This window comes from Chlamydotis macqueenii, chromosome 7, assembly GCF_036417535.1.
Source record: "Chlamydotis macqueenii isolate bChlMac1 chromosome 7, bChlMac1.mat, whole genome shotgun sequence".
NCBI lineage: Eukaryota > Metazoa > Chordata > Aves > Otidiformes > Otididae > Chlamydotis > Chlamydotis macqueenii.
In genome coordinates, this window is record NC_141562.1 from 33737139 (window position 1) to 33760934 (window position 23796).

The window sequence follows — 23796 nt, forward strand, 5'->3', positions numbered from 1 at the left end:
GAGAGTGACTGGTGAGGAGAAGGAATCCCTGGAGCGTTGGTCCCTGGAGGAGTGTGTGAAAGGAATGGGCAGAGAAGTGTATGTGTGATGAGACATAAGGGCAGGAGCACCAAGATGTGTGCAGGGTGGGCCATGGAAGAGAAGAGGGGCGAGTGGAGGAGGCAGCCTGGCAGGCAGGAGCAGCTGTGCAGGATTCCAGAAGTGATGTTTCAGGGAGATGGAGGACCCTTTGGGTTGCTGAATCCAACCCCTGCAGTTGCTGGTGTCCAGAGCAGAGCTGTGCGCTCCAGGAAAGCTGATGAATGGCCCATCACAGTGCCCACCCCAACCAACAAAATGCTTCTCAGCACCTTGTAGCATACCCAGGAGCTTCAGCCTGTAAGACCAACGGTTGTACACTGCAAGAGGGAGAGCAAGACAGCCTCTCTGATACCATGGCTGGAGCAATGGGAGAGGAAATTACTTTAGCAGAAGTGTTTGGGATACGCTGAAGAGGGAAGGTTGAAGCAGAGTTCATGATAGACCCAAAGGGTACATCTGAGTTGCGTAACACTGCGTAGTGGGGAGGCAGTCGCAGCTCTCTGTGCTTTGCTGGAGACTAATTCCTGGAAAGGGTAGCATAGCTGTACTCCTGATAGTCTCAATAAGCTGGTTCCTTTATGACTAGTACAGATATCTCTGCTCTGCTTTGCATAATGTAGACATACAATAAATTCCTGCCAATAAGGATTTTTAAATAATTCAAGGCAAGCTCTGCAGTAACAAAACCGTCGGTCACCAAAAGCAAAGGAATAAAAGATGAGATGCAGAAGCGGCACTCCTACGCCAAAGGTGCAGTCAGAAACACCTCACAGAGAGCGAGACTTCCCAGTTTTTTCCAAGGCTCATGTTTTCTCTGTAATGGTCTGCTACCTTTTGAGTCAATCCTCTCTTAATTTAGCCTGCAATATCATGTAGTACCCAACAGGCTCTCAGGCTGCAGTTGTGACTCTACCAGCCCCTCTACAGAATTAACTCAGCTCTGAGTTAGTCATTTGATGTGCCAGCGCATGTGAAATAGACTCAAGTGAATCAGATTTTGTATGCGGGGACTGAATTGCAGTAAATAACAGTGACTCCGAGAATCTCTGTCTGCATCTGGGCTTTCACGTCCAGAGGGATGCTCTTTCTCCGTTGGCTGCCCAGCCTCTCTGAGCAACCGCACCTCCTGCCCTCTGCAGTGACGCTGAGGTGGTAGCGTGAAAAATGTGGAGGCACGAAAGAGAAACCCAGGGGAGGGCTGGAGTGAAAAAGTGCCCAATTTTAGTGAAGGAAAAAAAAGAGGAGAAAAATCTAAAAATGTCCTCTTAGGCTGAGCTGCTTCAGATCTGAGTGCCCATCTAGCAGACACTGGGGGAGAGCCCACATAGCATGTCAGCCTGAATTAGACTTGTTTGGGCTGAAGGAACATAACCTCACAGGCACTGCATCATCTAGTGATGATGCAGCAAGATCCCAGCAAGAAGCAAAGTGAGGTGTGGTGGAAACAGTGCCTTTACTGGTTGGAGCCCAGTGTGGAAGGCATTCCACTTGCAAGCTCAGGTGTGGCATCCAGGGATGCCAGTGATGTCTGCAACGAGGTATTTACGAAGAGGCATTGATAAGGGAGATTCCTTAGTATAGAAAGGCCGAGGGTCTTGGACCTCATTCAGCCAGAGCTGGAGAAAGCCAGCTAGGTTATTCACCTTAAGGACAGTTCAGTTCAATAAATCTCGGAAGAGTGAGAAGGAAGAAAAAAAAAAAAAAACAAACAAAAAGATATTTTCTCCTCATGAGGATATTACATTAATTTTCTCCCACAGTTTTCCTGTGACCAGAGTTTGTACCATCAGTGGTAATGCCATGTTGGCAATACATGTAATGTGAGAGGAGCGGGGCGAGAATTGAATTTTGGTTTTCAGTTTCCAGCGCTTCTTTTGGGAATCAGGGCTCATCCCAAAACCAGAAGGGGAAGATCCAGATGGAAAATATGAGCTGTAATGTTACAAAATTATTTGACTTGTGTGAAATGGCTGTCAGTTGGGGCAGAGAAGTTGTTGGAGATGTTCAGTTCAGCACTGTCATCTGAACTGGACCTGGTGGGCCACAGGCCTGAACTCCCAAATTTTAGCAAGCTGATCTTCTGTCAGATGCCAGTCTGGTTGGACTTGACCATCTTGGAGGTCTTTTCCAACCTAAGAGGCCATAGTTCTATGATTTACAGATTCTATGCCACCTCCTCGCCCTGTTTCAGCCCAGACAAGCTCAGACTTGGTCTGTACACCTACCCGCTTTAATTACTAATGATATCCATAAGAACTGTAACTGAGCTAGTGAACTCTGGATTGGGCATAGTCCCCAAAGCAATCTAATCCTGATATTTCTTCCTCTGCAGGGGGTGGAGGGAAACGCAAAGGCAAAAGCAAAAAGTGGAAGGAAATCTTGAAATTCCCTCACATTAGCCAGTGTGAAGATCTCCGAAGAACAATAGGTAAGAGCTTTTCCCTTCTTTGGAAGTACTGCATAAATAAAATGTGCTATCAAAACCGGTTCAGCAGAACGGCATTAAAGGCGTAAGAACCATTAAACGCAGCCAGTTTAGAGGTGGATTCACTATGCAAGTAGCTCCTGTGATGCTGCTGTGCAAACTCAACGTTTTCTAGTTCCTAACAAGGCACTGTGCATCAGGTGGGAGGGACTGGCATAGTGCACTTGCAAGGCAGGGCCTGGGGCCGGCAGCGGCCAGGCCCTTTCCTTTGCACGCACAGGCTCTGGGATCCAGCGGAACTTCACGGTTGGACGATAGCTGGCGTGTGGGACAGATGCTTGGCCTGGTACCTACCAGGGCCAACGCAGCTGTAAAAGGACATTCAGACATAAATCCCCTCATCACATCCTGCGTTTCCTTGTAGTAAGTAGCCCTTTATCAGGAAGGAAATGAGACTTGATGAAAGCAGAGAGACTGCTGATGTGGTTGAAGGTTAATATTAATTGTACTCTGGATGTGATGCTTGAAGCGGCAGCCACTGCTCTCTGTCAGGCAGGTTTGCTCAGCAGTACCATCCTCTACTCAAACCACAATGCTACTTTATGTAGTTTTATTACAGAACATGTAAAATTTTTTTTAAATTACTTTGTTTTATTGTTGTGGGCCAAACACTGCAGATTTGGAAGGGAGCTTGCAGTGGCCATTTCCATAACACGGCATTTCTCCTGACAAGATTCAGCATCCTTTTGACTGTTGCCTTGTCAAACAAGGCTAGCAGCTATCTCCTTGTGGATTCTCCACTGGAAAGCCCACTGTTACTGATCTCACCACAAGAGGTTAACCTCCCCTACACTGACATAAAACCCAGCCACTGGCAATGAATGAATGAAAGGCAAGAAACTGTAACAGCTGAGATAACGGGCAGCGTGATTTGGTTAACTTGGGTGAACTCCTGGGGTCTGAGTGACAGTCCCCTGGCACTATTTGCATTCAAAATTCACAGCGTGTTTACGCAGAGAAAATAAGTGGAATGTTTTGAAACTCTTTTCGTGGTCTCTATCAGTAAATTCTGCTTCCCTCATCTTCTGCTGTAGAGCTAAAAGGAGGTAAAGAAAGGAGGGGGAGGCAAGAGGAAAGAGAGTAGGTTTTCCCAGTATATGGCCACTGAACAGACACACAAACCGTGGAACAATTTCTGAAGGTACAGAACCTGCTGGAAGCAAATCTGACAATATATTGTAATTTGCATGGGGAATTCTCGCTGTTGTTCCATCAGCCTTGGTTCCTATGGGGGAAAACTGCACCAGATAAAATGCTTGCTCATTACAAAGGTGTAATATCCTACAATGAGTAGTCTTAAAAGAAATTTAGTCTGATAATGATTTCTGCTTCTGAAATGCTGTGTCTGACATTTTTTTTTTGTGTCAGCTTTGTCCTAAATGTCACTTGTTCTGCATTTCTTTTCTTTCTTTCTTTCTTTTTTTTTGTGAATGAATTTGTGAAGTAACAGGGCAAGAGCCCTTGTGATGCTCTTGCTGGATTTGGCTTTACTGCAAAGATTACCTGTTGACTGGGAATTTTAGCAACTGACTTTTACACAATGGGAAATAAGGTCCGAATACCTGAATTCTTGTTCTGTGACTCCAGTTTTTATTGAGTAGCTTTTCTGCTGAGCTGGGTGCGATTACAGAAGGAATGAGGCATTACTGAGCCTGGGTAAAGTCATTTTTCCGTTCTGGCACTACCATTTTTCAGTTAATCTAACTGAGGTTGAAACATCCAGCCAAATAGTCGCTGTTTATAAACTTCTCCTTGCTTGTACAGGGGATCTGACGCATCTTGCATGAGCCAGACTCTCTGGGTCTGTAGCATTAAGTCATTTGTGCATGTGTGGCTGATCCAGGGTGCTCGGGATGAATCTGTTGCACGTGCAGATCCATTATGCTGGGCTCGGTGTGGCTCACAGACATCCAGGGACAAGTACCAATCATTGCAGTCTGGCCTTAAACTGCTGCTTCTGCTGCCTCTGCTGAGGAAGAACAACTCCCTTGGCTTTAACCCATCTCCATGTGTTATTTTCTAGAAGTCCTTTGTAAGGATTTCAAGGCCAGGCTGGGCGGGGCTCTGAGCAACCTGATCTGCTTGGAGATGTCCCTGCTCCTTGCAGGGGGGTTGTACTGGATGGCCTTTAAAGGTCCATTCCAACCCAAACCATTCTATTATGCTATGATCTCAGGATTTCAGGTGACAAGGCGTCTCCATGGATGATTTTGTGAGGGAGTGTACTGAAACATCTTTCTTGAACCATCAGCTGAACTGCTCTGTGACTTGCAGGGGATCCAGCTGCTCGGTGTGTCTGCTCATCACTCCCTCCCCTAGCAACTTCTTAGCCAACTGGTCAGTGCCAATCAAATTTGATAACAAAAGAGAGACCTCAGAGAGGCATTTTCCTCCAGTCTCTGTGGATACAGGCAACCAGCAGAGAACAACTTTATACAAGGAAAAGGCTACAGCCTCAATTCAATGTGTTTAGAGATCAAGACAAATACTGGTAGGTTCTGCTCATCACAGACCTCTTTGCTGTGTGTGAGCCTCCCAGCACTTTTGGTCAGACACAGTCTTGCCACTTTCCCACATATTTAAAAAAAAAAAAAAATCACACCGAGTCTTGGAGGGTTGCAGGAACTGGAGGACCAAGCTTTTGAGGTTTTGTTTTACTCCTCTTTCCTGGATGCTTCCCAAGAGCCTGCGTGGAAAAGCTGGAGGCAGGGATGGGATGGACCTTTTGATTTAGAGCGGGCATGGACTGCTGTGAAGAAAGGCACGGCTTAAATTCAAGCAGCTGTAAGCCATGGATGGAAAATGCTGCTGTAATTGTGGCAATGCAGCCTACATGTGTGTGTAGATGCCCACGTTTTGGTGTAAAAATGTCTGTGCTTTTGCACCCCACTAAGGTGTACTGAAAAGAGTCTGTGTCTTAAAAAAATATAGCATAGTGTGAGAAGAAATCTGTGAAAAACAGGAAGGCTGAAATAAACCAAGGGTCTGCGACCTGTGTTGACACAATTATGAGTCAGTTCATACCTTTTGGTTCCCTCTCTGTTTACAGGAGACTCTGTGTTTGACTATCCATCATCTGGTGTCTTACTGAAAGACTTGCTTAGTAAAGCCCTTTTTTCCCCCCTCCTTCTTGTGCACAGAAACAAAAATCAAAACACCTGAGAGAAACACTGTTTTTATAAATAAACAAACACTGGAAACGTCTTTATTAAAAGTACCATTTAGCCAAGGAGCTGGTTTTTGGATTATGCTTTAAAGCAACTTCTTTTCTCCTTGTTTTTTGTCCAAAGTACGCAACACCTTTTGCAGGGGAATTCTGTTGTGTGCTAATTAAACGGGCAAGCAGAACCGCAGAGGTGTTCGGGGGGATGCTACGCTAATGCCTTTACTGGTCTCAGAGAGGCTCATATATGTGCTATAAATGGCTAATGTATGTTTCTATTTGCACCCCTTCTTCCCAGCTGTATTTAATTGTATTAAAGCAGCTAGCCCTTTCCAGGTTCATACTGGCGTTAGCCCTTTCTGTCACTGGAAACCGGTATTTGCGACACTGGTGACAGTGACTCATGTGATGGATGCTGCTAGTAGATGGTGTCCTGCCGCCTTTAAAATTCACAGAGGATAGCTTAGCGAAAGAGAGATGTTTCAAGGGAAGGGAAAAAATAGCACGGCTTTTAAAAATTCCTGCATTTGACAAACATGGTGTGAAGACATGCCACAAGTTAGAGATACCCACTAGTTTAAAGGCCATCAGTAAACAAAAATGTCAGAAAAAGTTGTAATTTTAAAGGCCAGAGTGTCTTTTTTATGATAAAAGATTCTGGATGTCTGTAAATATTTCTGAATGACGCAAAAGGTTCTGTTGGTTAAAAGTGTGGAATTTTTATTTATTTTGCCCAGACCCATTCTGTGCTTTTTTTTTCTTCCATAAAAAAAACTGCTTAGGTGAAAGAGTTGATTATTCTGATCTTTGGCAAATTTTCTTTCGTGACTGTCCAAATGCTATATAATAAATCAAGATTTTCACCCCCCCCCCCACCACCACCATAGACTGAAATTTGTGGGGGAACTGCCACAGAATGTGTCTGCTGTTTGTTGCATGGAGTGATTTGTTGTATTATTGCAGAAAACTTTTAACTCCTTCAGTAAAGCAGTTTCTAGTTATGCATTGTACTCAGGTAGAAGGAGAACTCTGAGGATTTCTCTTGTTAAATACTTTAATTCAGTGAGATTTCACAGTCAGATCAGCTTCATTAATACCAGTGTTGCCATACTTGGTATAAAAAGAGAAGAAAATCCTCCTCATGCCATTTAACCTCTTGCATACACATGTGTCCCATTTATCCCTGGTAAAAGTAGCTTGAGCTTCCAATTCTGGCAGGTTCTTTTCAGTGTTGTTAAAAATACCTTTCTGTGTGGGAAACACTTTGTAGAGGTGGTGAACAGAGTAAGTGGGACAGAATTGAAGCCATGGAGTTCACATGCTCACTTTTTACAAAAGCTGGCTCTTTTTTCCCCCCACTTTTTTTCTATTGTACTCTTTCAGACATGATCAAGACCTTCACCTCCATTTTTTTTTTTTTTTTTTTTCAGTCACTTTGGAATGTATCTGCCTGGAGGTATACTGATGGTTCAGGCTCTGCAGTGGGCTTCAGACCTACCTAAATGAGGTTTCTTGAGCTGCCAGCACGGGCACTGATAGCAATCAAGAAGGAGCAGTATGGACATCAGTGACAGAGATGCTTGAGTATTTATTCAGCTTCCCAGAAATGCTTTGCAGCCTGCACTGAGCTCCATCCTGTGGCAGAAAGACTGCTACTAAACTTCGGTTATCTCAGTTAAAGGTAGCTTGGGCACCTCTGCTCTGTGGTGCTGGGACATCTTTCATGGATTCCCACCAAGAGTTCTCAGGTTCCTTGGCCTCAGAGGTTTGCCAGCACTGCAGAGATAAACACATGGGTGAGGGATCTTGGAAAAGAAAAGTGTGAGTTTCCAGGCTTACTCATGAGGCAAGCTGCCTCTGAGAGATCGAGTGATGACGTGGGATATCGATGTTCATCGTGGTATAATGCGTCTGTGTGGCATGTTGCCCTGCTTCAGCTGGGGATGGCGTCAGACCTGGAAGGTGTAGCCGCTCGGGGAACAGAGATGTAGACAAAGAAATATAGTGCGTGTGCAGGTCCCAGAATTGGAGACTCTGTGATGGTGTCACTCATAAAGCTCAGGCACTGAAACAGGGGTAGAGAAGGCAGCAAAAGCCCGGTTTGATCAAAAACACGAAGAAGTCGCCAATTTTCTCTCTGCCAAAATCCTCAGTTCTGATGTTGACAGTGATTAAAAAGCAAGGTTTAGAAGTGTAATCCTGAAGCCAACAAACAGATCAAAGGAAAGAGTTGCAGTTTGCCTCCCACTGTAAATAACTGAGCACAACTGGTTATAACTTCTGTGATTGTCTTACAGTGTCGGTCTGAATGCTGTGTCTAAGGCTGGTCTCATGTTCTTGGCTGATACTAGAGTTTGGCTTTTTGAGAAATATATTTTTGTAGAAAGCGTCAACTTTCCTTGGAAAACACCTTGCATTTTTATTGGAAATAGTTTTTCAACAAGTAGTCGAGATTCTGTGGCGGGAAATAACAGCAAGGGCAGTTGTCTCCTATTTTCTTTCCAAATGCGGAGGCACACGGGTAGCTGTGTTGGGAGGATGCTGGTGACGTGTGTGTGCGTACAGCCAGAGCTGAGTACTGAGCACAGGGCTCCTCAGCACCTCTGCGAGGCACTCACTAGGTTTTCTGCAAACCTGGGGAACTGGAGTCAGTGGAGTAGAAAATACTTTCTAGTTAAAAAAAAAAAAAAAGACAGCATACTATATCATTGTTATACTGTTCATTGAAATACGTTTCCAGGGAGTTCCTTTGAATTCAATTGACAATAACAGATGGAGGGTTTTTTCAGCAATCAGAGTTTTGCTCTGTATAAAAATAAATTTTCCCACACCGATGCCCTTGGATAACTGCAGCGTAAGGTGTGTGGTCGTGTGGACAGCCCCGTTGATGCTGGAGCAGTACCTGACAGGAGATCTCCCCCAGTGAGTTGTGGTGGTTATCTGTGGGGCAAGTACAGAAGGAGCACAGAGAGAGAGAGGAACCCACGAAGGGACTGAAAGCAAAATTGGAAGAACTGCCGAAAGCTGCTGATGGGATTTATTGCTCTGGAAAAAGTTATGCAGATTTTTTTGGATAATGTTAATGCAGAAAAATAACCCCTCTAACTGATTTATTTCTAAAGAAGAAACAAAGTCCTTCCCTTGATGGCCCCCACTCTGTATGCTTCCCTTCCCCCTCACGTTCTTTTTTTTTCTTCTCCAGCAGACACAATTTTCCCCTCGCTTCCTTGAGCCAAAAGGTCTCTGTTGCTCCTTCGAAGTACAGCTTATGCAATCTTCCCAGCATCGACCTTGCCTTCAGCAGTACCCCCTAGTTTCTTGGATTTGATGTGCCATCCCATATCATGAATACATCTAAATTAAATTAGATATTCTTCAGGGGCAGGAGCTGGCTGCATGATAGAAACTGTTCCAGCACATGAAATGATACAGCTGACGTCAAAACCGTATTGTTTGTTTACAAACCCACAGAGTTGGTTCAGTTCCTTTCTTTAAAATCCTTCAGATTCAACTGTGATTCTATCCTAGGTTTCTACTGCTCTAATGATGGACAAACAGAGGAATGTGTGGTGCCCTTGCAAGATTAGTTGTATCCAGTTTATAGCGATGGGTGGAATTGAGAAGGGGTTTTTTTTGTTTGTTTGTTTGGTTTTTTTCTTGCCATTTTTTTTTAATGCCATCACAGAAGTATGTGAAAAACAAGCTGTTTTATGCATCTAGTGAGACTCAAGACTAACACGGGGAGAACGGGCTGCTTGCAGGCTGCTTGTACTTGATAGCTTCCAGGACGGGAAGGGGACGCAGGGGAAATGAGTTGAAATGATCTCAGCCCACATTCTATTTACAGAATTTATTTCACAAGACTTAATCCATTAAGTATTACCTTGGCAGTGGCAAACCAGAAAGAAACCAAGACAGACGTTGCTTTTCTCCATAAAGAACAGGCAGCAAATCCACATCTCCTTACCAAACAGTGAGTCCACACCGGCTGTTGTTCAGTAGAAAGCCTCCTAGGGAAGAAATATTATCACTAAACCTCTGTATTCTTATTTTGTGGCAAAAGATTGTATTTGGTGCAATAAATTAGTCCTTGTGAATTTAAGAAAAAGAAACATAGCATAACACACTTGTAATAACTTCTGGAAATAATTCCAGGGATGTGCAGCAAAGGAATTAGAAGAAAATAGATCCTTTAAAAAGATCCATTTCATCTCTTACTGAAAATAGAAGTAGATATTCTAAGCTGCAGGGTTTTTCATTATCCTATTAGGTAACAGGAGTCATTAAGGCTAATTAATACTTATGCAGAGATTTAGAATTGTAAAATGCTGTAGTAGTGCTCTCGGGTCCTGTTAAATAGTCGTACTTGGTTGTTAAGGAAATTTATTTCCAAACCAATTTAGCTTTTGCTGGATATGGGGAATGAGAGGTAGGGCTACATTTGTGCTGAAAGCTTACTCTTCTCCCTGCTGAACTCACCTGTAACTTTGCTACCGGTAGTGATGAGAAGGTGGCAGGGCAATGCAAGCCTCTGGTTTGGTTGGCTCCGTTCAGCTCTGCTGGAGTCAGTGAGAAAGTTTCCTTTAAATTAAATTGTACAGGAGCCCTCTTATAATGAAAAGAGAGGGGGAGAAAAAAAAGAGAGAGAAAAGATCTACCGGGCTGACATCACAGGGATGCTGTGAACTGCACTTGTATGAAAAGCAGCCTGAAATCCTCACGTTTGGAGGTGCATTCAGGCTTTTAGGGAGGGATGGGATTCACCTATTCCCCTGGGAATGCATGTCAAGAAAAATAACTCACTTGGAATAGCTGGTAAAGGAAGTGTTATTTTGACTTGGTTTCCGCTCATTATTACAGAGGCCTCTAGGATTGCGGCTGGGCTTTGTTTTGGGCTTTACTAGAAACGGTCATGCTAGAAGTACGGCATGCTGAAATGCTGCAGGTCAGTGTAGATGGACGTAAGAGACCGAGCCCTTGGTTGAAATATTTGTTAACGAAAAATGGCTTTTTGAATGAAATGAGTGTTGTAGAAAAGTGGAGTAGTTATGTTGGGTTTCACGTTTTAACTAGAATTTTTCTGGTTTAGTTCTTCCTTCTGTGCCCTTCTTTGGTGGAATAGGGGCAGGAGAAAAAGAAATATCCTATTCTTAAAACCAGTGTTAGTCTTTATTCATATGAAAGTCTCCCAAAGTCCATAAAATATTTTGATTGAAGCAAAATTCACATTTATATATATGTGTGCTATCTCTAATATCTGAAAAATATAAAAGCAATCTTGTACTTTTTTTTAAATTTATTTTTCTTTGTAGCACTTCTACTGAAGTACTCTGCCACAAAGTGTGCACGCACCTTGTGTGCTTCTGCCTTTGTTGTGAAGGCCCTTGATCTGGGCGCTTCAGCTCCGCTGGTTTAGTTATCCTTTCCTGACAGTGCAAATGGACAATAAAATGAACGTAAATACAATATTTCAGTTTTGCATATAATATAAGGCACTGCAAATTATTGTATGGGTGAACAATGTTGGGATTCATACTCCTCGTAAATCAATGTCTGAGGTGAGAACCCAGATAAAGTGCCTTGGTGCAAATCTGTCCCATTATTATCCCAGTGCTCCTGATTTCTAGCTTTCAAGAAAAAAAAAAAAGAGGTAGAGAGATTTTAGGATAATCCCACACATAACTTTTAATTCTGCTTTTAAGACATAGTGTGGGGGAATTCACATGGGAAATGTTAAAAGCCTGATTTTTTTTTTTTTGGTAGTTTGGCTGAGTCCCTGAAGTCATTGGGAGATTCCATTGATTTTTTTCAGGTAATCACTGTATGCTGCTTTGAAAACACTTGGAAGTGATAATTGGAAATATTTTTCTGTGCTCTGTAGATCAGAAATTGGGGCATGGCCATGAATTCTGTTAGATATTGATATTAAAATAGAACCCCCGCTTGGCAGGGTCGAAGCAGGAATAGTGAGACCATTTCTGAAAGTTATGCCAGTACTTTTATGTACATATTAATCACATTTTTACCATGCTAAACCAATGCCAAGGAATTCTAAGACAAGTAAAATAAAAATTCTCTCTAACCTAAACTGTTGTCTCTTAGCTGAAGTAATGGAAAGGATGAGTGAAAGCCCAGTGTAGGGAAGGGAAACAAAATTACAGAGCAAGCTGGTATAATGCAAACTGTGAAAAATCTCCTGAGTTTGAGGAAGAAGGTAGATTGGTATTTGACTTGGTTGAAGAACTCCCTGTTGTCCTGGAATTGGTAAAGTTCAGTGTAAAAATGGCTCAACAAAAAGTCTGAACTCTTTTAATCTTTAAAAAATATGTTATGGACCAAGACATTTAAGTCACAATTAAATTTAGTGTATTAAATTTTTACCTTTTCAGAGGAACATTAATTCCAAAAGATGGGAAGTCTCTGTGGTATTAAATGACCTGTAAAAATATAATCTGTGTAAAATTACCAACTTCTATGTACTTGCCAAATTCACCATCCTCCTGCCCTGCACCTTGAGCACAGTGGCATCTTAAGGGTCTCTTCATGTCACGCTGATTTTCTGAGCTCTCACTTGGACAAGTTAGGACAAGGCAGTGTTGACAGATTGGTGAAGGCTGTTCTCATGAGCTACAGGACCTGGCTCAACTACATATAAGTATTTGCGATGTTGAAACAGCCCTCTATAAGTAAGTGCTTTCAGACTTTCATAACTCCTGGTTGAAAATATTTTTGGCATTTGTAAACATGGGTTATGGAGAAAAAATGAGTTTGAGCACAGGAAGAATTTGGTGTAAGTCACTTCAGAACTATTCTAATCAGTCCAAACAAACAATATTCAGCGCTTGAGTATCACGTTCATAGTGTTTGACCTTTCGGCATAGATATAGTTTGTCTCATGAGTAGTGACTTCAGCACGCTGAGTCTCAAGTGAGGTCTAAAGAAGTAAGTAAGGACACGTTACAAAGGTACAACACTGACTCTGAAACACAAAAGAGAGAAACCTATGGTGGGGTACTTCCTGAATATCATGGAGTATTTGATTTAATGTAGTAAAGTGTGACATATTAATGGTGATCAGCTCTCCAACAGCCAAAGCCAACAGGCAGCCATGCCACTTCAAGCAAGATTCTTTTCAGATCTCTCTGGCTGAACTTGCTGAGCCTGAACAAGAGTAACTAGGTGGGATATATTTGGAAAGACCTCTGTGCTGGTGACAGGTTGGGCCCCACATTGGGGGAAGGTAACCTGTTCCTGGGGTGGGAATGGGCCAGCACTGTTGGCTCCTGGAGGCCTCTGCGTGTCCCAGATCTGTGCACAAGGAGGATGGAGAATGGAAGACAGGAGAGCAGATGACTGTAGGTGAATAAGGGCACATCCCCTTTTCATAGTCAGTTTGACTATTCCTGAGGCTTCTACTGGTTGGGAGAGGAGAAAAGCCAGCATGAAAAGAGCAGCTATTCAGCAATCCTTGTGTTGGGAGTGGACCTCATGACTGTCCTTAGCGCCACAGAGGCTTTCTTCCTCCAAGGTAGAGACTCTTTCCTTCTGGGACTGCTTTCATGGACACCCATGAAAGAGACTGTGGATGTCCATGGGGCGCCATAACCTCATTATCTTCTGCGGGGGGAAAAAAAAAGTTCTAAAAATATTGTCTGTGCCGGTATTGTCTATGCCAGTGTGACTATGAATCAGTGGTCAGCGCTGCGAGGGAGAACTGCAGCCTTTTCTCCCTGTTCTTTGCCATGGACAACCCCTAGTCCTATGACTAGGACTGATGTCTGCTTTAGAATCTACTTCAAAGTGTCCTCGGGGGCCAGAGCCTTTCTTATGAGTTGAAAATCAACTTGTTTAGGTAAGATCTTAAGGAGTAGAAGGCGATAATGCAAAGTTTCAAACTCTGCAGCGGAGCTGCCAAGGCAGAGGTCACACAAGGTTGTGGTCACTCCCACTGCGTGCCGCAATGGGCTGCGTGTGTTAGTACAGACTGGGATTACAACAGGGCCAGCACAGCGAGGGGCAAGACGAGGATCCACCCTTTAGCCCTGCGGTTTTCACAAGTTTTCTGGCACTGGCCTCTGTTCCAAATCCTAAAGGAGCTCTGATGGAGACCTGCCATCCTGGTTCAAAAAAAAAAGGATAGGAATTTATTCTCAATAGCACCGTTGAACTACATGGTGGGTGATGGTTACTTTCCATCAGTTACTAGTGAGCACCTATGGAATACCTGAAATCTATAAGGAGCTCCGTAATTGCTCACTGTAACTCATAGCATAGGTAGGGTATTCCTTTATTTTCTCTTTTCTCATATTATATGAGACCAGTTGAAAACCTATCCTTTTCCCTCCGCAAGGAGAGATGATGTTTTTTTTTTTCCTAAGCCCCAGTGATTTTAGCCTTCTGTCACACTAGTTGCTGGGGAGTGATGATGCAAAACCATCTCTCCCAAAAAGCCTTTCTTCTTTGTGTAAATTAGCTGATAGCTTCCTTCTACTGATGCAAGTCAAAACAATGTTTTAGCTGGCAGAATTATGTGGAATTCTGCCTCATCTGTTTGGTTGGTTTTTTTTTTTCCTCCCATCAGCAAACTCGTATTTCCCTAAGTCCCCAGATCTGGCAGTTTTCCAGGGTTTCCCTTTTTGGTAGGCAGCAATAATGAAGGGAATCTCATCTTGCTGCCAGCTCACCCACTTACAATGTGCATTGGGGAGGGATTGGAAACCCTTTCCTTTGACTGTCTTGGAGCAGAGGAGGCATTGAGAGTTCAGCTGGAGGCTCTGCCTGTGAGATATGGATCATCAATGCTTGAATTAGAGAGCAAATACACCCCTCTGCTTTTATTCCTCCCTTTTTCCCCTTCTTTTAAGTGTCTTTAAGTCCTGGTGACAGGTAATGCCCTTGAGAGGGAAATGTGTTTATCTCCCAGACAGGTGCAGTCTGATTTCCCTTGCTCTGCCCTGGTCCTTTCCAGGGTGAAGGAACAACGGCAGGAGAGAGAAGATTTCGGCGCCAATGATCGCTCACTCTTGGCTGGCTCTGCCAATCTGAATGCCAGTTGTGGTGGTGGGTTTTGCGTAGCTGTGGCTCTGATACCAGTTTAGCTTGCCAACTGCCAGCATAAGCTGTGTAACTTGCGACTCCACAAATGCCGTGTCTGCATCTGTTTCTCATCCTACAGCCTTTTAAATAATGCACATTTCCAGCTGCCTTCTCCTTCCTTCCCAATTTCAAAGCGCAGTTTGTCGGTTTCACGTGTTGGTCAGAGATGCGTTTCCGGGCTGCGCGGTCCGTGTGTGAGGCAAAGCTGGTCAGGAGGCTGCAAGATCTTGACACGAGCTGTCTGTGTTCCTCATCCTCCAGCGCAATCGTGTGTCAAAGCTGAGGAAATCCTCAACTGTGAGGAGTCCTACAGCTCGTGGAATGTGTTAATTAAACAAGCGTCTCTGGAAGAGGTAAAATGGTAGAGGACCTCTGCAGATAACTTGGCAACTCCCTAATACAGTATTCACAGCTTTGAGTCTCTCAGGAAAAAAAAAAACTGAACAGCCTTTTATAAACGGTTTTTTAAAGCCTTACTTTCCAGTATGAATGCAATTGAAGAACACGGTGAAGGCCGTGGAAGCATGCTGCTCACAAGCAGAGGAAAGATTAAATTCCAGTGCTTTGTTTGGGGTAAATTGCTGACCTTTGTATTCAGCATTAAAGCCATCTGGAGAAAACCATTCCTAGCATATAGCAAGATGAGTTTCTTTTGCTGGATTCTGTACAGTGTAACAGGTCAATATGAATATAACAGGAAACAAGGAAAATTGAGAGCGTAATTCATTTTGAATGGCGTGATGTAAGAGGTGATTTCTGTTAAGGAGCTAGAAGGCAAAGGGATCAGTATTAAATATTTTAAGTGAACTCTTGGAACAATCCCTTAATGGAGTTTTTGTCTCCCCCACCATCCCTTTTTTGACTGTAAGATATAAGTTCTCTGCTTGTTCTCTCTTTTTTTTTTATAGACTTTAAAACCTTAATCAGAACAATTTTACTTATTAGGTTATAAAAATCCTCTATCTTCTGTCCCACAAAGTCAGTAACTTTGTTTCTTCATCTCAATAACAGTTCCCCAGTCTACTTTCTGGGCAGATTTATTCAGTATCAGTACGATTTCTACCCACTGAGTCAATGTCTCAAGGCACAACCTCTTCCTGTCATGCTACAACTAAGCATTTCCTATAGTAGCCTTATTTCCCAAATTCCTCCTCCCCCTTCAGAGCCTGGGAAAGCAGATGGACCCTACAGCGTGACCTGGAGGTCATAAAATCCAGGCTGTTAGAGCTGAATTGGGGAAGTGCATTCTGGAGGAGACAACCCTTCCACCAGAAGTGTTTGCAGCTTGGGCTGCTCTCCAGCCCACGCCGCTGAGCTGATACAGAGCTCTTCAAGTGATTGCAAGTGACATGGCCTGGGGCAATGGAGACAGCAGATGTCTGGTATTTAGTTTGTTCCGGCTCGATGTTTTCCACTCGAGCTGGAACTCAACTGCTAGCTAATGACAGTCCCGGGGACCCTGTGCGGCACACGTCTCGAACAAGGCGCCCAGGAAGAAAAATCCATTGAGAAACGTCATGCTGCTCTCAGTCATTTGAAAGGGGAGACGGCATGCGGGAAGCCAGCAGAAGCATGAATCACCGTAGAGAGGTCCATATTCAAATGTCAAGCCCACAGTTTTCTCATCATAAGGAGAAAACTGCTTGGCAAATCCAAGCCAGCCCTGAACCTCAATGACAAAACAGCCCCCTTCAATTTGGCTTGTAATAAATGCTGGCTTTTTCATTACACTTAAGTAAATCAGTTTTATTTCTCACCACAGGCTTATAAGCTCTGTTTATGTCCCAGAATCATACTGGATTGGCCTGTCACTCAGCTGCCCTAGAGCATATCCGTTGCTGTCAAGATGTGATGAACCTTCTGTCCCATCAAAGCTCTAAATGTGAAAAGGAGCTAGGAATGATGTTGGATCTCCCACGGAAGTCCCTGGGGTCAGAGAACAGGTGCTTGGCATTGCTGTGAAGCTTCTGTCACTGAAGAAAGGGAAGGCCATGTGATCAGTGTGCTGTAATAAATATAGCTATCCTATCTGAAAGGACTGCTGGGGACAAATAGTTATCTGTGGCCTGAAGGAGGCCATCAGCCAACCCTAGGAATGTGGCCTCTGGGTCATATTCAGACCTAGAATCAAGCAGATCGAGGTTAAAGAGTCTGAGAACAGCAGAGCTATGGCCATGGTAACAGATCGTGCTCTAATTCAAGGCGATGGAAAGTGTATATGAGAACTGTCACCTCTCAGGCAGCGCGAGGCTGAGTCGAGTTGTAAAAAGTTAATGGCACTGTGGAAACACATCGTCAAATGTCAAAACCAGCACCACAACAGGAACTCTGGTTTTGTACTGGTGGAAGCTTTTGTGATCTCTTGATTGTCCAGCCGTTTGTCCAAAGCCCTTCCCAAGCAGTCTGTGAATTACAGGTGTGATTGCAGGTGGTTTAATGCAGTGTGCATGGGAACAGCCAGAAAAGAGTGACAACATAGGTTCATTAAGAAACAGCAGGAAGCAACTGATGTTTCTGATGGGTTTTACCCAAACTGAAGATGAACATGCTGTGGTGTTTCATGCTGTTGCCCATTGCAGCTGGGACAGCCTCATAGGTATTTGCTACCTCAAAGTGTGCTTGCCCTGTCATTTCATGGTGTTGGTCTGTTCTACTGAAATAGAGTGCTATGAAGTACATCTTACTTGGACCTCCTGGTCTCTAATTTGCAGCAGCTGTAACATATGCTCCTCTTTATTTTAGAGAGAGGATATTTTAAGGCTTCATTTCAGGCATTTTCTTGTTATTAATGACCTGCTGTAGCTCTTTGAATCTGCTACTCGTACCCAGAACTCAACTGCCAACCATTCATAGGCACCGAGGATTGTGGGATCCAAAAATGAAGTCGGTGCCTTCAATGTAGCTAGACTGATGTAGAGCTGTGCAGCTATGATCTGATACCGGACACAAGAAATAAAAAGTGGTCTCTGCCTTAACTGTGGGAAGGAACAAACTCAGAGTTTGTTAATCAGTGATTTTGTACCTTCCCTTGATTTGAGGAACCCAGATAGGCAGCAGTCTCAAAGAGTGTTCTGGAAATACTCTCAACCACCTTTTTTTCACAGTGTCTTGTACTGATTGAGGCTTATGGTTTGAATCCTAGTTTTCTCTAAGTGGTAAACCTACTTGTTTCGCTTGAAGAAGCGAAATATATTGATAGCTAGATGTAAATGGTGTAGAATGCATCTACGTGTATCCTGAATGACTTGTAGGATGCTGAGCAGCATCTAACCTTGTTCATTGTTGCTTTCTGTTTGTGCTCTACTGACAGCCTTCTCAAACACGTTTTGTGTGCTGATTCCCTATATGACAGAAAGCAGTTGGAGTGTTGATAACTCTTCAGTTGTTTTTTGCTTTCTAACACCCCGCTGGAGAACAAATGCATCATGCAGGAATGAACACTGTAAAATAATTAGCCTCAGGGTATGACAGTTTGTCTTCCTTTCTTCAAGGACCAGTCCTTTGATAGTAAGAGTGTTAGATACATAGGTTCAATACACTTTGGTGCCTTCAATTCTTACTCCATGATTCAGATATTTTTGTTTTCCAAGGCATTGACCATAGTGAATATTGCACCTTTCTTCCACCTACACAAAATCTCACCACCTCTTCTGTTGTTATTTAAGCCTTATAAGTAGTGTACCTATTGAAAGTGCTCTTTGATGTCATCATGTCTAATGGAGAAGTATACCAAGAGTATTTAGTTAAATTTTTAATTCTCCTTCTATGGTGTCTTCTGATAATGGTGTCCTGAAATAACTGGAGACTAGACTTAATGACTTTGGAGGGCCCTGGCAAGCCTATGAGTAGTAGCAGTCTAAATTGTGTGTTAGTCTCAACAGTAACAAATTAATTATATAGCTTACACATCTTTGATAGTAGATTTAAATGTAGATTGCTAATACTTACAAGAAAATTATACATTTCTTATGAGTTTCTCCATTAGATACAATTCCACAGTCTAACCTCAGCAGATGTGGAATAGTGTCTCCAGATGCTCTTAATATTTTCCATTCTCACTTCATTGATAAGTTGAAAATTCCCTTATACAATATAGTGCTACATCTGTTTGGCTACCAGTATTGCTCTGGGCTCCGGCAGACAGAAGTTGAAAGACTCTTTCTTTACTAAATGCTTCACCACGATTGCAATGATTAATATTTTAATATTCTTCTGAGACTTAAAAGTATTAAATAAGTCAATGATACGGCAGAATCACTGACCTTGCTGGCAGAGTGTCTTGGAAGTAATTTCTGCAAGGTTTTTCAAGTCCTACTTCCTTTCTGTTTATCTTGTATCTGTGGATGGGCTATTTAAGGGAGATTGTTGTCTAGATACCAAACTTCAAGATCACTGAACTTCCTTGAGCTTAAGCAGCACAAGAGATTTGCAGCTAATTTCAGATAGTGACATTCAGAATAGCAATAGAATTCTTGTTAGAGACCTTCAAGCGTTATCAATGGAAAATAAACAGTTTGGCTAGTCCCTGTGAGTTTATAGATAGAACAGGGTGGGAATATCATGGTATGAGTAAAAACAGGCACGCACAAGGCATGTCTACACTAGTTTGCAAAGGCCTGTGGAGTCCAGTCTGGAATAGCAGGCGTCACACAGAATAAGCAAAAGCCCCAAAGCCTGTTCAGTTATCACATTTTTCCAGTCATTGCAACTCTGCTGAATTCAATGGATTAAACACAACAAAACTGAAGTAAATGCCATGATGAGCCTGACATTTGATTTTTATCTTCTTAGATACCATGTAATCTCTCTGTTGGTTGGTGAATTGCCATAAGGCAGACTAATATTGTAACTTTGAGGTTGGAAGGAGCCAACCTGTATTCCTCTTTGAACAGGAAATATGAAAACGAAATATGAGCAAAGGAAGAAAGAGGAGAGATGAGATGAGATTATGTTACATTAGGAGAGAGCAGGATGCAAGAAACGTAAAGATAGAGAGAGGCAGATAGATAAACAAGGCCAGAAATAGTATGGCCTGAGCACGTAAAGCGATAGGATAGAAAGGTAGCAGAAAAATGATGGGTAGAAAAAGAAAAAAGAGTAAACAGTTATGAAATTTAGTAAATGTACTTAGCTTTGTTTTAAGGCGAGTCAGCCACGCTCACCATGTTGACTATGTGATTCAAAAGTGGTTTGGCTGCTCCTAAAAAAAAAAAAAAATTCTCCTGGTCTTTGGCAGAGGATAAAGTGACAACCTTCCAAACACCCTAACTTCCTTTCATTTAAAGTCTGGCATCTGAAAAATGGGGAGGCTGTCGTCACATTGTGAGTGAATTCATTTGAGAGCACGATGGTACACACAAGGGAAGCTGGCCCACAGAACAGGGAGGAAGAGAAGCCTTCTGCAGATAATTTTTATTTTATTTTTTTATTTTTTCTTCTCCTATGGGACATACCTGGGACCCTCCAAGGCAAAATACGCTTGTTTGCATCCACAACAAATGTCCTCTTAGTGCTATACCACGTTTGGCAGTTGCAGCCAGGGTGAGCTCAACACTTTATGTTGCCCAGGACTGTAAATTCTGGTCTATGCAGTTTGCCGTGTGTGGGACTATCGGATGAGATCTTTTAATTAAGTTTGCGTCTACTCTGCTTGGATGTTGCAGCCTATATGGTGTTTCTTATTAGGAGAAGTATGTTAAATGGAGTGTCCTGGCCAAATTCCAGCCTGGATGTTTATATTCTCCTTGCTTAAATGCTGCTATCATCATCGTATGAGAGAACTATGGGGCTTGTCCTTTGCTGGTAATGAATATGCCCCTATGACCCGCTTTATGGGGAGCCACATCAGCTCTCCTCTGAGAACCATGAATTCATGATTCACATTAATAATGATAGTGTGCACCAGGCCAGAACTTGTGGATTTTCTTTTTTTTTTTTTCTTTGTAATCTCAAGGTTTATTTGCTTACTTTTGCAATATCGCTGACTTTTCTGCAGTGTTAGTGTCCCTGAGTTATCACATGATGTATCTCCAGTGTGCTGCTGTGCCATGGGTCCACGTAATGGGTGAAGGATAAAAAACATATCTTTTAAATCAGGGTAATTTCTCAAATGCATATTTCTTCAGGAAGCTAGCTTAGTCTGTTTCTGTTTTGCCAGAACGTGTGTTTTTAGGGAGTCTTCTCCTTTACCCGAGTAAATAATGATTCTCTTTTGCTACATCAATAGTAGCAGTTAAACCTGAGAAGACTTGGAAGGTGTCTTCTGCAGGCGTCCAAAAGCAATGAATAGTAATTTGTATTCTCTAAACCTTTCCATTCACCGGGGCAGGACTGCCTTGTTTTTCTGTGTTTATTCAGTGCCTAGCACCATGCTCGCCCTTGTATGATCTTGGTGCTGTGCCATGATTAGGTATTAACGCAGTAAAATAATGTAATAAAGTTACAAATTAAAGACAGGAAGAATGAATGAGGAGGCAGGACTTTGCTTTCCTGACTTTTCTCCTCTCTGTTCCAGCAAGGCAACTCTGCAAGGATGAAGCAGAGGTCAACTCCTCTCTTCTCTTTAAGTCTTGTATCAGCGAAGCAGCCACTGATTTCCCATGTAAAGAGTGGGGTATCCAGTATGCTGTACCCACTGCTCACACTATTTTCAATATTAAAATCATAGAATCCTGGGATGACTTGGGTTGGAAGGGACCTGGGCAGGGACACCTTCCACCAGACCAGGTCACTGAAAGCCCCATCCAACCAGGCCTTGAACACTTTCAGGGTTGGGGCATCCACAGCTTCTCTGGGCAACCTGTGCCAGTCACATATGTAGGAACGCTAGAGTATTCCCACTGGAGCTTCCCAGTTAAGGCTAATAGATAACCCAAACCATACATTGATAATTACAAAGTTCTTACTGCACAGAGTCTGCTTTACTAACAATTTTCCCTCTTTGAAGGCGAAAACCTGTTATTTATTTAATCTTCAAAACTATTGATTGTATTATCTTATTTTGTAAGTGCAAAGAATGGTAGAAATTATTGAGCTGTAGAGCAGTGGCTTGAATTGGCTGTGTCAGGCATACTGACCAATTGAAATGTAGCAGGATTCTGGGTTTCACGTAAAAGAGCTGTGTGCCATGGGATGGAGGAGCATTAAAGCCAAGTACATGGGCGTGCCATTTTATATTTTGGGTTTATTTTTACCTGGAACATATTTAATTCAAGAAGCTAGTTCCAGGGGTTATATTTTTAGCTAGTCCTGGGTCCAGCTGAGAAGAGGAAAACTCGTCATTTCCTCATAGTTGAGTTGCAGCAAACAGAACAATAGTTTCTGCGGGGGGGAACTGAAGACTCCAGCCGTCTTACATAATACAGTTGGAGGCTGGAGTTCACACATGAAGAACACGTGTTTGTCTGTATTCTGAAAACACCACAACAGAAATATTGTGTTGTAACTTGCATAACGTGTAACCCTGTTTCCCAGTGGTTTAGTGCACACTATTACCAGCAGAAACCAACACCATAGCTCTAATACCAAATTCATTGGGTGAATTGAAGACACCCAAACAACCTCGAGTTCCCTTTGGGTCCCTTGACTGACTATCAGTAGAGCAGAACGTGTGTTTTTCACAGGGGGATGGCCCAATTAAGAGAGTCAAAGCTGTGTTAAGGCTGATGCTGGTCATGCAACAGGTAGTAAAATGATCTTGCCCTGCAAGCGCTACTTCCTACGTTTCCTTGACTTCATCTCCACAGATGAGATCAGTGGAAAGGAAGATGGGGAGGGAATAGCATGGAGATAGCAAAACATGCTGGGAGAAATGTACTTTTCCATGCATGTCTTGCTTGCTGGACTGCACATTCCTCTTTCCCTGATGACAGTATTATGTGCTGGGTTTTGCTGGTAGCTAGGGAGCTACCCAAAGAAACAAATTCAGGTGCCAATGAAACTTTCCATTGACTGAAGTGGGTTCAAGGGCAGCAGTAAGAACTCAAAATTCAGTCTCTTCTGAGGCCACAACAGAAGGTCCCATACAATGTTTTTAACTGCAAAGTATTCCAAAATCTCTCTCAAAACATAATCTGTATTTCATGCTGCATATCTGTACCAAGGATTTAGATGGAAAATGGGTTATGAGGACCTAATTTACATTTTATGTTTTATCCTTCCTGGCAAGTTAAGGCTGTGGTCAATGGTTCGGCCCCAAATGGCCTTTCATTACTCAGGCTGTGCAGACATTCATAACCTTATGAGTCCTTACCAGAGAGGCTCATATTTGTGCCAGAAATATTGAAAGAAGAGAGTGCTCATGTGGAATATGCATAATGTCAGAGCTAAATGGAGTTCAATGAAAGTAAGGTAATATTAATCCCTGATAAGCAGATAGAGATGCTTAATTATTATAAATCATAGAATTCTACAAAACATTGCAAAAATCTTATGAAGTCTCTTCTTTTTCCTCATATTCTGCTAGTTTGTTTTTATCTATTCAGACTGAAAAAAATCTCTGGAAAAGAAACTGCTTGTGTTTTGATTCTCATATAACCTCAAAGATAGCATCCTCTTTGAATTTTCTGAATTTGGTGAGACTATTCACAGGTCAACATCCTAAAGCATCAGCAGGCAGGACAGAACTGGCTCCGTAACACATAATAAATAATAAAGATGTTCCTCCCAAAGCCAAACCTTCTGAGTAAGGGTTGCTGTTACTAGTGGGCTGGGTAGCACTGTCCATTAGGTTGCCTAATATTGCACGTTGTAATGTTAAGATTTTGCCAGAATTATGTAGACTGAAATTTTATGTGATGGATGTTTTCTGCGCCATATATTTTCTCTCCACACCCCCTTCCCCTCCTCTTTTTTTTTTTTTTTTTTTCTTCTCTGATTGAAAGCAACAGGCTGAAAGTGGGAGCCAGGATTGGCAAAGGCAAAGACGCAGCATCAGTCAACTGAGGGAATGAGCACTGGTGAATTAACACCG

At 42.7% G+C, this 23796-nt stretch overlaps 1 protein-coding gene across 1 annotated transcript in view; it reads left to right on the forward strand.

The window, feature by feature from the left end:
- GRK5 (G protein-coupled receptor kinase 5) overlaps window positions 1-23796 on the forward strand; it is a 158877-nt gene that overhangs the window by 64417 nt on the left and 70664 nt on the right. Inside the window, exon 2 of the mRNA XM_086751872.1 lies at window positions 2414-2509. Within this exon, the coding sequence (XP_086607998.1) occupies window positions 2414-2509 (96 nt within the window). The remainder of the gene's footprint in view (window positions 1-2413; window positions 2510-23796) is intronic.